Source organism: Tyto alba, unplaced genomic scaffold (genome assembly GCF_018691265.1).
Source record: "Tyto alba isolate M040663 unplaced genomic scaffold, T.alba_DEE_v4.0 Super-Scaffold_16, whole genome shotgun sequence".
Lineage (NCBI taxonomy): Eukaryota > Metazoa > Chordata > Aves > Strigiformes > Tytonidae > Tyto > Tyto alba.
The window spans coordinates 3,021,240-3,037,820 of NW_024881278.1; the positions used below are offsets into that span (position 1 = coordinate 3,021,240).

Sequence of the window (16,581 nt, forward strand, 5' to 3'; positions counted from 1 at the left end):
GTTCAAAACTTAATGAACAGAAGCAGATTGTTCTAATAACAAACTGCATGAGATCAGGCCTTTCTTTGAATTATTTCAGGATTAATTAATCCTAGAAAAGTCAATTTTCAAAACCATCACAGAAATGCAATATATTAAACTTATTTACTTAATTCATTTTCAGCCAGCTCCTGAGAGACCCTGCATACAGTAGAGGAGGATACAAAGACAAATGCAATGAAACATTTCAACATTTCTTTCCTTTAAATTTTCCATTTGGCAAAAAGTTCCAGCAGTTTGGTTTTTGATCTTTGTGCAAGACAAAAACAGATGTCAAAACATAGTGATTTCCTTCTCAGCCACGGCTTACATTTTTGATGAGCTATAATGACTTTTGGAAGTATGTTGTTCTTCAGAAAGGGTGCATTCTTGTCAAACAGATGAGAATAATACCTCCATGAATATCTTCATTATTTTCTGACATATTTCTTGCCCTTCTCAAATATCCATGTATTTGTATTTTCCCATACTGACACATTTTCCAGTATGATTATTGCCCTCCATCAGTAGTCTTTGACATTGCAGAATGATAGTGCTGTCACAAATACTAGAATCCCTAAATGAACAGGATTGGAAATGGTCAGCAGATTAAAAATGTTTGCTTGAAGTTTACTCTTTGGTTTGAAGTAGTGGGGGGAAAAAAATTTGCATAAATGAATTTTTAATAGATACTAAAAATACAAAGCTGCTAAAGAAAATGTAGCTTGTCTACATTATCATCTGATTTTAATTGTACAGGCATTTATGTTCTTTGTGTATTTTGACTTAGGGCCATGTGAGACACATGAGTGAACTGTCACTCATGCAGAGTTAATTAGAATTTGTCCATATAGGGAAAAAACCCCTGGGAAAATTCGATAACACTTTTCATGGGCAGTAAACACTAGTAGGTGTTAGTCATTTGAGAAAATTATTCTTAACAGACTATGCAAACTCTATAGTTAGAAGTGTTGCCTGAAAAGGGGTGTATTAGCACGTGGCTAGATCCACTGCAGGAATAGATTTTATTGACTAAGGAACTGTATCCTTCTGTACCATAACCTCTCTTTCAGTTTTTTCTTTCCATTGAAGAAGAGAATATATTTTGATTCAGTGCTTGGCAATCCACGCTGGGTTATTGAAAATAATATTCACTTGGAATGTGCTGAGTGTAAAATGATATTTTTAGAGTAGTTACTTTTATACAGTATTGCAAACAGACATCTTTAGTTTCCCACGTGTAGTACAGAACTAGTTTGTAAAGAGTCTTTAGACTTCTTCTTCTCCCAGGTAAGCGGCAAATAACTAGTTGTCACTGACACATAGGGCAACAAATGGATAAAACAAGCATGGATTCTGAGATCTATAATTTTTAATAATTTTTAAACTAGCTACAAAATGTCAATCACTTCACAAACTGACAGGAGACATAAGGAATTTCATATTACATGCTGTAAATTATATTTATCTCACAGTTTATCTAGAGTTCATTCATTTAGGTTTTTTTATTATTTTTTAATTAAGTCAGCTACTAAACATCTCAGCGATTTGGTGTGCATAGCTCTAGGTAAGCAACAGAGAACTGTACCGATAACAAACCACATGGGGATAGCGACTAGTAAGAGAGAGCCTTATAAAAATTAAATTTCTTTGCACCATTTCATATGGTAGTCGTTTCCTCCAAAAGATAGTCTTCAAAAGCAGCAGACAAACCCAATATATTACACTTATTTCATTTTGTCTTTGACATAGTTTCAGCCAAGCTTTTATTTTGCTGGCAATGGCTAAATGGTGAGTGCCAAAACCCTCTTTTTTCATAATTAAAAAAAAAATGATCATGATTAATAACTATATATATATCAACAAGAAAAAAGTGGCACAACTGCAAACTTGCTGGTATAACATAGTCCCAAAAGAGTCCGAATACTGAGCATGCTTTTGTTGTCATTGTTGGTGTGCTACTGCCATGGGAAAGTTCTTGTTTAAGTAGGAGTCTAAAAGTCTATTTATTCCTCATGCATAAATGCATAAATCACATCACTTTTTAGTGCAATGCTTGTTATAGTAATATAATTTCACATTGTCTAATCATGAAATCATAACAACAGATAATGGCAATGAAGAACTGAAGACAGCAGGTTTAAGTGCTTAAACATCATGATACCCAAAGACAGGAGCATGGCAGTAGCTCTGTGGAATGTCACAGTTTTACAAGAACAATACTGTATATTTAAAGGTTAACAGCACGTTTAGCATTCCAACAGTGTTGTCATTCAGCAAACATCATTAAAAAAAAAAAAAAAATGAGGAGAGGGGAAAAAAGGAAAGGAATCCAAAACAGAAACAAGGAAAGGAAAAATCCCAAAAAAACATCATAGTGAGCTATAGCCATCAAATCAGCACTATGTACAACCTTTGGAAAGAAAGATATCTAGAAAAAAATAATTACAAGTATCATTTTTGGAAAGCTGACAAACTACACAGGACAACATTTACAATGGGGCTGATATGTGCATGTGTGCAAACCTAGTAGGTAAATACCATGATAAAAGCATGAAGGTACTGTCTTGTTGGACAGCATTAAAAGGAAATGCACTTCACTGCATTTAACCACTGCCCAGCATCTTTGTTGCACGCTGGTTGGCTTCATCAATCCTGGTTTTGTTGGAATCAGCCTAGGGAAACACAAAGGAAAGAAAAAGATTAATGCGGGGCAGAAAGAGAACATCCACAATGTGTTGTGGACACTTCTCTAGTTTCAGTTAGGTCAGGGAAAAAAAAAAAAAAAAAAAATTCAGCTTGAAAATACCGGAGAGCTGTTTTTTATAGTGGTATTAGGGACCCACAAGGAAATTACAAATTTGCTGGTTTTGTGACACTTCGGGTAGCCTTTGAGTAGAGCTTTTATGTTTGTGTTCAGCTTCACTGAACTCATGTGCCAGATCTGTAGCTGGTGCTATCGGTAGTGCTAGTGGTATTGGTGGTAATGGATGACAGGATGAGAACTGATGGCGTGCACATGGATTTCACTGGGGAAAAGCTTCAGTGCCCTCTGAAATTCAGTGGACCTGGGCTCTGTTCTAATTTAGATCACCAGGCATGCAGGCAAAACTAAAGTTGTGGTCAGTGTAGAGAATCACTGGAGCAGGGAAGCTAGCTCATCTGATGTGGGGGATGCTGGCAAAGATAAATTTATTTGAAAATACATCAGTCTGGATCTCTTTGCTCTACATGTGAAAGGAAGGGAATAGATAGGAGTGATGCCATTATTCCTTTCTCTCAACAAAGTTCACCAGTGTAGTTGCAAGAGAGAGTAACCTCTCGCATTGGGCAGCAGCATGAACAGGAATTATGAAAAGGCGGCGATTCTACTGTTGTTCAAAGCAATCAAACTGGACTTTAGTCCAGCATAGGCTGAACTGTTAACTTCACTGTCTTCCACGGAGTAACACTTGCCATGATTATAAAATGACACCACTTGGGAGGTTGAGGAGTTCTCTTTGAGTGGCAAGACCCTTTGATCACGGCTTTCTGTAGCTCTGCAGAAGTTAGTTTTGGAGACCAAAGACATTGTTTTAGCTGACAAAAATTGGCAAAGCTCCATTCAAGCCCATGTTGCTATGCCGACTTATGCTAGCAGAGGGACTAAATAGAAAATGTTTTCAATTTTTTAAAACAGACCTGTGGGAAAGGTGAGAATTGCGTTACTGCTTTAAAAGCATGAACTCAAATAGCAAACTCTTTTCTGTGGTTTGACAGCTGCGTTTTGTTAGCTTTGGTGATTGTTCCCACATCTCTGAGGTGTATCCAAATTGTACAGCTTTATTTTAAATCTTCAATTTGCAAAGATGGAATGGTGAAGCAACTTTCCCACATACATTTAAAAATCTTTTAAAAATGGTTATACTGATATGCAATAAATCATTCTTAAATATCTTGGGCTTTTCTCCAGAATTGTTTGGCAAATGCTATGTAGATGTGTATTTTTAGTACAGTAGCATGTGCCAGATCCTCAACAAGCATAAAACAGTATAACTACTCGTTATAAACCACACTCCTTTATTTTAGCCATGAGCTTGACCTTGTCTACCACAGTACAGTTTTGTGTGCTTTTGCCAAAAGGCTACCTAAAAAGAGAGTTAATGATTTTGGAAGCAGTTAGTTTTGTCACGAAACACATGAGTATTGATCGAATATTGATGAAGCATAATGTTCCTAAATAGGAATGCTAAGGTCTAAATCTGGTGGATGAATTTGCATCGAAGTCAGTGGGAATCTTTGTACAGACGTTCCCACCTAGGTCAAGACAGAATGCTTTGAGCCCTTCCTACTTTCCTCCCAGCATCCTATTTATGGTTCATTTTAGGGCCAGGGTCTTCTGGTTATGATGTCTGGGCCACTTGACCTACTCATCACATTATCATTTCAATTGCTGTCCCTTTCTCTTAGATCTGTGGGAAGGATAAAGCGTTTTATTCATTGCTATCCTGATTACCGTGGATAGATCAGATTATATCACTGAATTATGAGATTCTCTGGTTTGGATGCATGCATCCAGTTTAACATAAATGCTTTAGGAGCATTTGGGTTAGCTTGGTGATGCACCTCAGCTTTTGCAATGTGTGCCAGCCAAGAGTCTTTCTAATTATCATAATTGATCAAAAGCACAGTGCTCCAGCTGGTCAGGAAAAGAAAACAACTCCAGCAATGCTATACGCCCACCGCTAGCTAGGGACTATGGTCTCTTGACATATTTTATTGCAAAATGGATATGTATGCATTTGTGGTTTCAGTATTATCCAGCTAACCGTCATTTCTGTCTTTTGTAGAGGGTTTTCCTAATATGTTGTGTTTCTTTTTCTAGTATCTCATTACTGCATGTCCTTACTCTTGAGAAATTTGGCAGATTTTGACTAAGACTGAAGACTGTCTTGTTTTTGTGCTGCTTTTATGACGACTCCTCTGTGTACACTGCAAGTCCATCTTTCAGAAACGTGTCACTGTTCTTTAGCCAAGGGCTCTGCCTGACGAGGCATGCCTGTGAGGCTGGATTTAATGAATCACGTTAGCAGGCAATGTTGGTTTTCTACGGCTGTATGAAATGCCTAACTCCATAAGAAGACTGCATAGATGTGGAGGGCCAGTCCCTCGGTTAGCCAGCTGCAATCAGCGCGCACTGCCTAGAGATTTGACCCACGTGCTTCATGTGCACAAAGGGCCTCGTCAATGTTTTCAAAATCCAGATGTTTGCAAGCCTGAACTGATTAGGAGAACAGTGTCTTGTGAGGCTTGCTGTAGTTTGCGATAGTATCCTGCAGGCATGGATAGGATGCAGCTGAATTCCATCCACAGAGCATGTTTCCTGCCACTACGTTATGTCATGAGTAGGGCAGCTGGTAATATGTAATAGTGCATGTCTTCATACTTGCTCTGAGAAAATGACCTATGTCCTAGACTTCTTATTTAAAGGTAGTTATGATGTAGGCTCTATAATCTTCTAGTCCCTTCTCGCAATGTAGATAGATGTGCTGCTTTCTAGTGCTTTTCATATGAATAACAGTATTAGATCCTTCCACCCCATGCTCCTAATATTCCCCAAAAAAACAAAATGCTGCGCAGTGGCATCACAAGAAATACCGTGCATTTTCCAATACAGTCAGACTAGCAGATGCTGCTTTATAAACCAAAACTATTGACTGATGGAAAGCCATGTGCTCTATTGTGTTATGTGACTGTCTCTCTGTTGGAGACAAACTTCTCACCCTTAAGACAATGTATACTGCACCCAGTTCTCTGTGGAATCAAGCTCCAATAAGGAAATCTATCTGAGAGTCCCTCAGTGCAGAATTTTTGTTAATTTTTTCACTAGGTTCTGATGTAGTTAATTGTCGTAAAAAATAGGCATGTGCATCCTGCTCATGTGAGAAGGCTTGCACATTTAAAACAGCTCAAGGGTATAAGCTCTACCACTTAAGGTCAGCATTAACTCTAAGCAGCACACATAAGTCCTTGGGTTAGATCCTCAGGTTGTGTAAATCTCAGCTGAAGTTGAATGTTGTATTGATTTTACACCAGATGAAGATCTAGCCTCTGATGTCACTTCAGCCTGCCTGGGCCTGTGCCTGGAGCTCTGCCAGCGCGAATGCAGATGGCTTGCAGATCTTGGGATCTGAGGATGGCAGTGAGTTCCCAGCCAGGTTTGGAGGGTGCTGCTATCTGATTCAGAAATCTGCAATGCAGGTCTGGCACTGGGACGGTGCTCTCTGCCTTTTTAGATGGTGATTTCGCAAGAGTAACGCTAAGCCTGTTATATATATATATATATATATATATATATATATATATATATATATATACACACACACATGCACACACACACACCGAGAGAGCTGGTAGATCTCTGTCCTAATGTGGTTATAAACAGGCAGCATGACAAGACTGTCTGCACTGTTACCATTTAGCAAATCCTTGCTTAACAAATCTCTATCCTCTTTTTTGGACTGGTCCTCCAAACATGCGATCCAATTCCCAATTGTTCATGGAACTTCCAAGAGAAGGAAAGTCCAGGAAAGCTTAAAACTTGCCAGGAAGTGCCAGGACATTCAGACCCAAGCCCTGCAGTTCTGCACTGCTTAGGGTGTTTCTCCTTTCCCAAGGCGGTTGCAGAGGGAGCCTTGATTTGTGCTAAGGGGTCACCTCACCAGCCTTTGTCTTGCAAACCCAACAGTGTGGGTTCCACCCGACCTGCATCAAACGTTTATGAAGACCCACAGCAGCAAGCTCTGCTTTGGCCCAGTGGTTTGGAAGGAGAAGAACAAGGAGCTTTAGCAGCTATTTCTGTCCCTTGTCCTCTGAGCTGAAAAAAAACTTCAGCGTGCACAGCCTCCGCTTGCAGATGGGGAAACCCAGCCCCTTTTGGGGTCCTCATAGAAATGTCATCTCTTACCTTCTCCATGATCCTGTCAATCTGGCGATTCTGTGTGTCGATCTCGTTGCCCATGTCCAGGGCCATGTGACGTAAGTTGCCAATGATGCCGCTGACCTGCTCGAGGTTCTCATCCATTTCATTTTCCCGGGCATCATTTGTTACCCTGGGAGAAAAAAAAAAAAAAACAATTTTTTGAAGCAGAGGCAGAGGAGGTTCCCTCTGAAACTCTGATTCACCCCAAATGTCCCCTGCATCCTCCTTCACTTGTCACATGAGGAGCGTGCTGCTGTGCTCAGCTTTGAAGAAAAGGGATGAATAAGTAGCTAGCCTTAAAAAATTTGCATGCTTATGTTTTGGTTGTTGGGATTAATTGCCTGGGTTCAACACTGCTCCATTTATACTGCTTGTGTCTGCTGCTCCTAGAAGTGTTGCTGTCTGAGCTTGTCTGTACCACGCACTGCATCTCTCTGCTAGTGATGGTCCTTCTCAAATGAAGAATGAAAGGGGGCTTCATTTGGACCCATGTGCCATTAGAGTGCCTGGGAAATGCCGGAGGGAGGTGGAATTGAAGCTATACCCGTTCCCCTCCTTGAACTACACATAGCTAATGGACACTGTCCAGTCCTCATACCATTGGGGCTCAGTGAAGGACAGGGGAAGAGCTGCTTCAGCTGTGAAAATCCTGCCCTAACAGCCTATTTAGTAAAATATGTTCCCGGTAAATGACAGAAGCAGCTTCTCTCAGATTTACTGGCTTTCGTAAAGATCCTTTGTCTTTCATTCTTAGCACCGTCTTTTTCAGTCGTTTGGTTTTCAGAAGAAATAGCTTGTGCTTGAGCCAAGGCCCGGTTCAATGCTCCAGTGACTGGAGGGGCATGTGGCGACTCACACTGGGAAGAGCAAGGTCCGTGGGTCCCACTCAGGAAACCGCTACTTTGAGCCTTGTGTGCAATTTGTGTTCATGTAGGTGCCAAAAGGGAGCTACGGGCCATTTGCAGAATTGTGATGGTGTAGCATAACTTCCTTTGCTGCTATTCTGTTACCATGCCCCAGACATCGTTTTGGTGGGGCTGCCATCCAGAAATTAAAAAAAAAAAAAAAAAAAGAAAAAAAAAGTGAATGGCAGACCCAGCAAACTTAAATGGCAGCTCCATCCCACGCTCCAGATTGCATGACAGCATTGTTTCTCTCACACTGATTTCCCTTTATCCCAGCAGCCAAAAAAGTAAGTGGATAATAGTTTTTGGAAAGATAATTACTTATTAATCCAGTGTCCTTAATCTTCAGAGATCAAAGCTTTGCCTACTGGTATGCCTTTATCCATTCAGCTGATAGCATTGTCATCTAAATACATGCTCTAGAAGCACTGTAATCAGTACGCGCTTATTGCTGGATCCCTATGTATTGCTGAAAGTTTGCAGTTTGGTTGCCGTTAGTACAGCTCTGTCTTTCAAACTGGCTTTCATTTGAGTGCACAGGGGTTGTCACTAAAGCATCAATGTTTCTCCACAGCTGTGGCTCTGCAGCAGCTGAGGACTGGGGCATCATTCCCTGTTCGGTGAGGTTTTCTGGATAGTCACAAGCAGGGAAGTGGTGTACCTCGAGTTAAAAGTGTGCTTCTAGTTCTGCGCTTGGCTCGGTGCTTTGGCAGGGAGCCTGAGGCTTTTTTCTTTTTGAAAAGAAAGGAAGGGTTGCTGGATGCCTTGGTACATCTTCTGGCAAGGATGGATAATGAGCACTATGTATCTTGAGACATAATAATAATAAACTAGTATTTATCGGACGCTTCATTTCTGGGGCATTTGACGACTGTCATTAACGAGACCCATAATAAGGCCCTCAGGAAAAGTGTATAGTTCATGCCAGGGAGCTGGAGTGCAGAGGACAGTGCTGACTGGCTGTTACAGTCTGCAACCTCACATTGCTGCTGTGAAGTACATAAATAAATATTATTTCTATTTTATTATTGCCCAAATCCGGGCGGTCTCAAGGAGGAAGGTTTAGGGCCACGTTTTCAAGCATCTTCTGGTTCTCAGGGCTAAGACCCCTCATTTCTAGCATTGCCAGCAATGTAACCATCCTTTGCACCAGCTCAGGCAAGCGCACCCAGGGCCAGGGGAAGTGAGTGGAGACAGTAAAGCCTTTAGTACCTGTCTTAATCGCTGTCAACCTAAATCTGAGCACCCACCATTCTGTGGAAAATACTGGCTCCATCGCATTACCCAGCACAACTGAAGGAGTTAATGAGCATCACAGAACTCATGACCATATGGAAGAAATCTAAATATATCAGTGATGAGGAGAATAGAGAGAAAACAGTGGATAAAAAGGCTCACCTGCGGATAAAGCCACCACTGATGGCCATCTGCTCCCGTTCATCTACGACACGTGCCGGCTGGCTGGCTACAACACCATCCTGATTATTGCCCCAGGCTTTTTTGTAAGCATCGCTTGATTTAAGCCTATGCAAAAAAGATGATGAGTAACAAAGCATCAAGTGGACAAGGACAAACGCAAAACTCTTTACTTCTCCAAGCTAGAAGCTGAATCAAGCAAATGAGTTTTCAGATAGAGGGTCACTGATTGTATACCGATATATCATAACCCTGAATAAAAGGAGGGGCTTGGGTTTTTTACTTTACTGCCACAACAACTGTGATGGTCAGAAGTTTTGTTTCCAATAGGGTGGATTGCAATTGTCAAGTCTACAACACTGCACACAGGTTTTTGGATGTTGACTTAGTTTCCAGAAAGAAGGCAAAAAAAAAAAAAAAAAAAAAAAAAAAGGAAAAAAGAAAAAGGAAAAAGAAGAAGAGAAGAAATACAGATAAGTAGAAAACATTGTTTCATTTCAGTGACACATATGTTTTGACATCAAACACAGAGAACGTACTGGCAGACAGACATAAAAACAGAACTGCCAAGTATAGTGTGTACATCACATCACAGCAACACACCCTCTTAGAGAAAGACGGATTTGGCTAGACTTTAATGTTTTACCATGCAGAAGATTGGGCTTCTGTTGATATTTTTTTAACATGTATGTGGCATAATAGGCATTTAAAGCCACTAACCCTTCCCAAGGTGATTTGGGGATGATTTTATCATAAACTTTATAGGGTTCGTTAGATTTTTCAAATAATATATCGGTACTTGAAAATAGTAATCATACATCGACAGTTGATGTACAAACCTTTGTCCACAGAGACAAAAAGTAAAATAGGCAGAAGTGAAATGAGTGCAGGAGAAAAGAAAAGATACGAGCAATCTAGCATCAGAAAGGGAAATTTTTCTACATTTTTCTTCATGCACCAGCTACAGGCATGAATAAGAAGTGAAGCATTCTCACTAAGCACAGTTGCCCCAATAGTTCATCATACTCTTAATGCATCAGCAGTAACAGCCTTCACAATAAGCAAGACACAGGCAAAAATGGATCATCACTTCCTTCAGGAGGTTTAAACCACAGGACTTTAAAATAGCCTAGCAACTTGTTATATTTCATGTTTATGACAGTTCCATTTGCTTTCAGAGAGCCATTTTTGACTGAGCTGCCGTGGATAGAAAATTAAAATCCAGGCATACCTTTAGTGGCAGATTAGCATGTGCAGCGTGTTTAGGGTTGCTGTCACTGGGGTCATCAGATGAGATTGAGCACTTCAACAGGAGAATGTGAGTGTTTGGGGTCTGTAGGTATAAGTTTTTGATTTTATTCTGTAAATGGAGCAGTTTCCAACAAAGCTATCAGGAACTGCAAATCTCTGTGGTTTCCCTGTTCTTCCACGAGTTCCAATCAGTCATAGAAACAGCCCTGTGGCTTGGATGTTAGGGGAGAAACTGAACATGCTTCTGCAGGATTTGGAGAGGACACAACAAACCCATCCCTAATGTTATGTTCTCTCCATGCCCCATGAAGCAGTTCAGCTTCTATTGAGCCTGCAGATGTATTGCATGCTCCAATATAGAGTTAAAATGTAGATGAAAAAAGGACCTTTCCTACTCATCTGTTTTGTTGATTATTTCCCATTAAAGTTTGTGAAGACTTAAAAAGATGATGGTTGGCTCTCCGTTCTCTGAAACTATACATCAGCTTTGGCATTTCTAGAAATGAGTGAAAGTAGTGCTCCTGCTGCACATACAGGTTTTTGCCTGTTCTTTAAACAGAGTGCAGAGTGAGACAGTCTCTGTGTTTGAGGTGAATGATTTTATACACTCAGAACTCTCTTTTCTTGTGGACTTCTCATTAAAGTCATCAGGTGAAGCCTGGGTCTGCTCATGGTCAATAGCAGTTGTTCTTCTGAATGCAGTCTGGTCAAAGTTTCATACCGTGGGCATTTTGGGTCTCCTAAGAATGTAGCATCAAGCCTTGTTGTGTTTACCCTTTATATCAACATATAGTTATGTGTGAAATGGTTAATCTTTTTAAAATATATGCCATTAATCTACCACCAGTCAGAAGAGCATTTAGGGGATCATGGTGATACTGATGCCCAGAACTGTATGGATTTCTCTCCCTCCTACACTCCACTTCTCGGAATATTATCTTAAGCGTAGCAGTTGAGTCCTGGCGTAATGATTCAAGGAACAGTCTCTAAAAGCATTATTCATCCATACCCTGTTTCTGAACACACTGACTGATCAGCAATGCTAGTTTATGAAATCTGGCTGCAGACTGGGAAGGTCAGAATGCTGCCTTAAGGCAGGAAAGGCACCTTTAAAAATGGCCATCCCCCACCTTGAATGCATGCAGTGTCTTTCTGTTCTCGCATCTATTGATTTCATGACACCGCAATCATAGTGAACGTTTTAAGGCCATGTGTCAGGTGCTAAACCCGTCTATGCCACAGGTCTGGCTGTCAGTTCTGAGCAGCTTTTCCTACAGTACAGAATATTAAAGCTGCTCTAAAAAATGACGATTCCTGCAAATTCCTGTGCACACCAAAGCAATACTACACAGATTCGGGGCAAAATGTTTACTCCAGCAAAGTATTTGTGGCTTGTTGCACAGGAGCAAAATGGATTTTTTTAAAGCTGAGGCAGTATCTGCATTGTGTCCCAAGGGAATTAACTTCATACTAAACGGTGACTGATGAGGCAGAAACCCAGTCCTACCAGTCCGATTTCGGGCAAAATACCCACTGAACTCCATGACAGCTCTCTTTCCTTTAGGCTTGATACTCATGGTAGGATCAGGCCCTGGCTGTGTGCAAAGTACCTGTGCCACACAGAAAGCCAGGATTATATTCTAATACTGCAGAACCACTGCACTCTGCTTTGTTTCCTGCACAATTTCTGGCCAACCATTTCTGATTATTTTCACTGTAACCCGGTTGCATGCCTAGTCACTGCCTGATGGATTTGCCATTCCTCAAGGACTTCTGGTTGGTCCACTTTGTCCCCAATTTCCTACACCCGCATAACCGCACATCACATTTTCATTTGGCATTTAAAACAAGCTTTGCATTACTTTGAGGACGGTTTCGTTCAAGTGTGATGGCATGCAAGCAAATCCAATGCATTTCAACATTTCTGCTTAGTGTACATGCTACCCAAACGAGAGAAATTTGGTGTGTTCAGGTTTTCTCAAATTTGTTGCCTATGGCAGGATGAAAACCATTCCAAGTTGGGTTCCAATTGTGAAATGTCATGTCTGTTTCAAGATCTCATCGAGGACTATTTCTGTTGAACAATGAAAAAGGGTGTGATTTTCATCCAGAATTTTGAGTACTGTTTATTATGACCCCGTCTGCATTTTTTCAGCTGTTTTGTTTTGTTCATTAAGCTTGTTTGTGAAAATATATTTCAAAATTTAGGGTCTTCAGGAATAAGGTAGCCCCAGTGTTTTTGTTCGCTGGAAAATGGAACCGCTCAGTACACTTTGTGTAAAATGTTGAAACTTTTACCATTAGAAGGTGTCAACAGTGAAGCTTTCACTGCAGTATGCCTGATTTTAATGCATCTACAGTAATTCCCAGTCAGTTGTCTATGCTATGAGATGAATGCATTTGAACCAGAATCGTTCTTTCTGCATGCCACATGCTCATCCTGTCCATGTGCCTAGCAAGGATGAGCTTCACAAGGCCTTTGGGATCAGCCTTAAGTGCTCAAAGAGATGAGGCAGGCAGCACCTACTTGTTACATGGACAGACACAAAGACCACAGAATTTTCCTAGGTCCGTCAAATTCTTTTCTGCTTCTTTCATGTCCTTATTGATTTGGTCCATTCCCTCTTCGATGCGTTCCAGTTGTTCTGATTAAACACAAGTATTTTATCCCCACAGAATGAAGCAGATGGAAAAGGACAAAGAAAAAAAAGACAAAAACTTCAGACATTCACTGTGACAAAAAACTGGACACCACATAGCAGAGCCGGTACCCAGTACCTACTTGTTACAAGGACATATGAAAAGGCCACAGCATTTCCCTAAATCTTTTAAATTTTTCTCGGCCTCCTTCATGTCTTGGTTGATATGGTTCATGCCTTCTTCAACACGATCGAGTTGTTCTGGTCAGGACAAAGGGATGACAGTGTGGAATGAATTGTTTTTTTGTTTGTTTGCTTTTGTCTTCAACAGAACATGAAAAATGACCATGTAGAACTGAATTAATAATGACATTACAATGCATTAATCTGAGCTGATGCATTGTGGAAAGGATGTATGCCGCACTGGATGCCGAAGATGATTGTCACTAATATGGGAAGAGTAAAACAAAGGAGGAGGATGTTTGAAATATATTAATTTAAACAAGATGTAATGATGTAGAAAGGAAGGGTTATAAAGTTCAAGATCCGGAAACATAATACAATACATCCACTTACTAAGACACCAATGACATCCAAGAGAAAGAAAGATAGTGTTATTATTTTGCATTTATGTACATTAATACAAGAGAAAAGTTGTCCTTCCACGGAAAACACTTCAGTTACTTACGCTTACAAATGTCTTGGCATTAAGTGATTTGGTGCAGCATAATTGCTTTGATTAGTGAGCGAGAGAGCTGGTGGTTACGGTACCAGAGATGGAGCGAGCTGTTAAGAGCCATGTCCAAGTACTCCTTTTTCCAGAGGCTGAGGAAACTGAGACCCGCCACTTTGATTTGCATTGGATATTAATCTCTAATTGGAGTATGGCCTCAGGGCTGGTTTTCTTTCTGGTATGGATGCTGCAAATCAGGAGTAACCCCAGTAAAAACAGAGCAATTACAACCACTCCAGGAGCCTGATGCTCACTGAAAGAGGACCACTGGCTGTGACATCCCTTGCCTTCTGTCCCCAAGGGATCTTATGAAAACAAGCATTGGGTGAAGACTCACGTTTTCAGTGGGCTCACTTCTGCTTTGCTCCAGGGCACGTTAGGAAGCACCAAGCCCAGTAACTAGCCACGTATAGGCACTGTCTCTCTGCCGGCATCAAACAGCATTTGGCTTATTTTCACCTAAGTCTGATGAGGATGTAGGGTTTTCTTAGTGACTTGGTAGCTCAGAATAATTTAATGTGTTAATTCCTTCACTACTGAAGCTGGGAAAAATGGCCTCGAGGAACAGAATGTCACAATGTAAAACTGAAGGAATGAATCCTCTGCTGATGTAAACAGGTATGGATCCAGTGGGATCAGGGGTCTTACCTGGAGTCTGTGGTAGCAACAGTGTTTTATAAGCCTCACCATTTGTTTCATGAAGGATATACCCAAATAAGTATTACACGGGATGAGAAAGTTACTTGGAGTGGTATTTCAATCCATTAAAAATTGTAACTTTACCTAAAGAGGTAAAGTAAAGCAATCAGAGTAAAACATAGATGCATCCCTATTCCCCATATTGAATACAAAAAAAATATAAACACAGAATTAGACCTGAGAGGAAAGGAACTAAGAGAGCACTGGTTATAGCAGGAGTTTAATGTCATCCCTGATGTTAACGGAGTCCAATCCAGAAGGAAGAAAAAAAAAAAAAAAAAAACAATAAAAAAGAAGGTATTTTAGACGAAAAATCATGTGAATATTGACGTCAGTAAAGAACTCCTCTTGACTTCTTTGGGAACATGAATAGGCCTAATTTATTACTTGGGTTTCTAATAATGTTTGAGGTTTAGATTTTCAAAGCTTTCTAGGGGATTTGGATACCCAATTCCCATTAAAATTAATTAAATAAAATTAATTTTAATGGGAAATGGGCATCTCACCCCTAGAGGGCCTTGAAAATCCTGGCCTAAATTATTCAAACTGAAATAATTGGAATATTGAACTTGTGCTCTTTGTTTAATTCTTGCATGAGGCTGGGCTTTGAGAAAAGAGGTGCCATGTCAGTCTTGTGAGCTGCATCTGCTTTTCAGCTATCAGTTTTCATTATCCTCAGCTGGACGTGCCTGTCTCTTGATACCGTGGGAGTTACTGATCCCAAATCCAAGGATACATTTAGAGGATCAGAGTTCCCTGGCACTGTCCTCTAAAAGGGGCACATATAAAGTGAGCAAAGGATCGAGAAACTAATAAGGAAACCTGAGAGACACCGCACAAGTTCTGCCAGATAAACTGCTGAGCCAAGAGCCAGAATTACAAGGTTGAATTGTTCTAATGCATATTGTAACTTTACGTTTTGGCTGGGAGGCTTTAGCAGGAGCCTTGGTTCACAGTTGTAGCCACTGATTGCCAGTCTCATCAGAAATGTGAGTATGCGGTAGAAGGCGATGCTCCTCTCAGTGCTCCTGCTCCTCGCTATCGCAGAGCCCTGCCTGGTGGGGCAACATTTGCTCTCGCTCTGGGCAGCAGCTGCTGGAGCGTGAGCTGGTTTCTATGCTGGTTGGTGCAGCAGGATGGGAATTGCTACATTTATGTCACAGATTCCCACCTCCTACTTGCAAGCGCTGTGTTTGCAAAGCCCGGCCAGTTTTCAGGGCTCTCACTTAAACAACGGCTATTCCCACATGTGTATTTTGACACTGGGAGGGAGAAGAGGTACTGACCTTTCTTCCACTGATTTTGCTGCCTATATTTCTCTAACCTTGGCTGACCAGTAGAAAATGCCAGGTAGACTGCAGGGATCAGTCCTAGATCTGGTACCATGGGTGACTTTGCGACTAAGCATGTTTTCTTGCTCAGATGCATGTGCTCTGAAGCTGGGTATGTAGTAGGGCCTTCTGAGCCTTCTTTCTCTGTTTCCTATTCTGCCTAAATCGATGAGTGCTAATTGAAGAGTATATTTGACATGACTCAAAGACTTGCATTTAAATTATAGCGCTCTCCAGGAACCTGACTTAATTTATCCTGCTTCAGGATTTGAGTGTGATGCCTATGCTATTTCTGAATGGAAAAGGGACCCACAACTAATTTGTCTTCCATTAAAGGAAACCTCATCAGTGTAAAAAGCCCATATTTGTAGCCTAGAAGTCTAGACAGCTGGCTGCTGGTCCTAAAACCATTTGCTAGTTGTTAATGTCATGGGCTGGATTGTTGACTGGTTTAAATCAGTGTAGTTATGCCGGCTTCCTGGAGCAACACCCATTTATACCTGTCAAAGGTCTGATCCCACAGGAAAGGAAATAGATTCGTTAGTCTAACCACATTTACCAAGGCATAAATATTATAGAGGAACTAACTTAATGGGGTCACTCTGGATTTGTTTTGGTGTAGCTGATA

The 16,581-nt window shown here is 40.8% G+C and overlaps 1 protein-coding gene across 2 annotated transcripts in view; it reads right to left on the reverse strand.

The window, feature by feature from the left end:
* Positions 1-1,372: 1,372 nt before the first annotated feature.
* SNAP25 (synaptosome associated protein 25) overlaps positions 1,373-16,581 on the reverse strand; it is a 66,250-nt gene continuing 51,041 nt past the window's right edge. Inside the window, exons 5-8 of one of the 2 annotated variants that reach the window (XM_042789468.1) lie at positions 13,334-13,451; positions 9,283-9,408; positions 6,965-7,109; positions 1,373-2,693 (exon numbers count right to left, since the gene is read on the reverse strand). In XM_042789468.1, coding sequence (XP_042645402.1) covers positions 2,625-2,693; positions 6,965-7,109; positions 9,283-9,408; positions 13,334-13,451 — 458 coding nt within the window. In that variant the 3' untranslated portion in view covers positions 1,373-2,624. Of the gene's footprint in view, positions 2,694-6,964; positions 7,110-9,282; positions 9,409-13,078; positions 13,197-13,333; positions 13,452-16,581 lie in introns of both variants that reach the window. The other variant, XM_042789467.1, reaches the window with a different exon arrangement.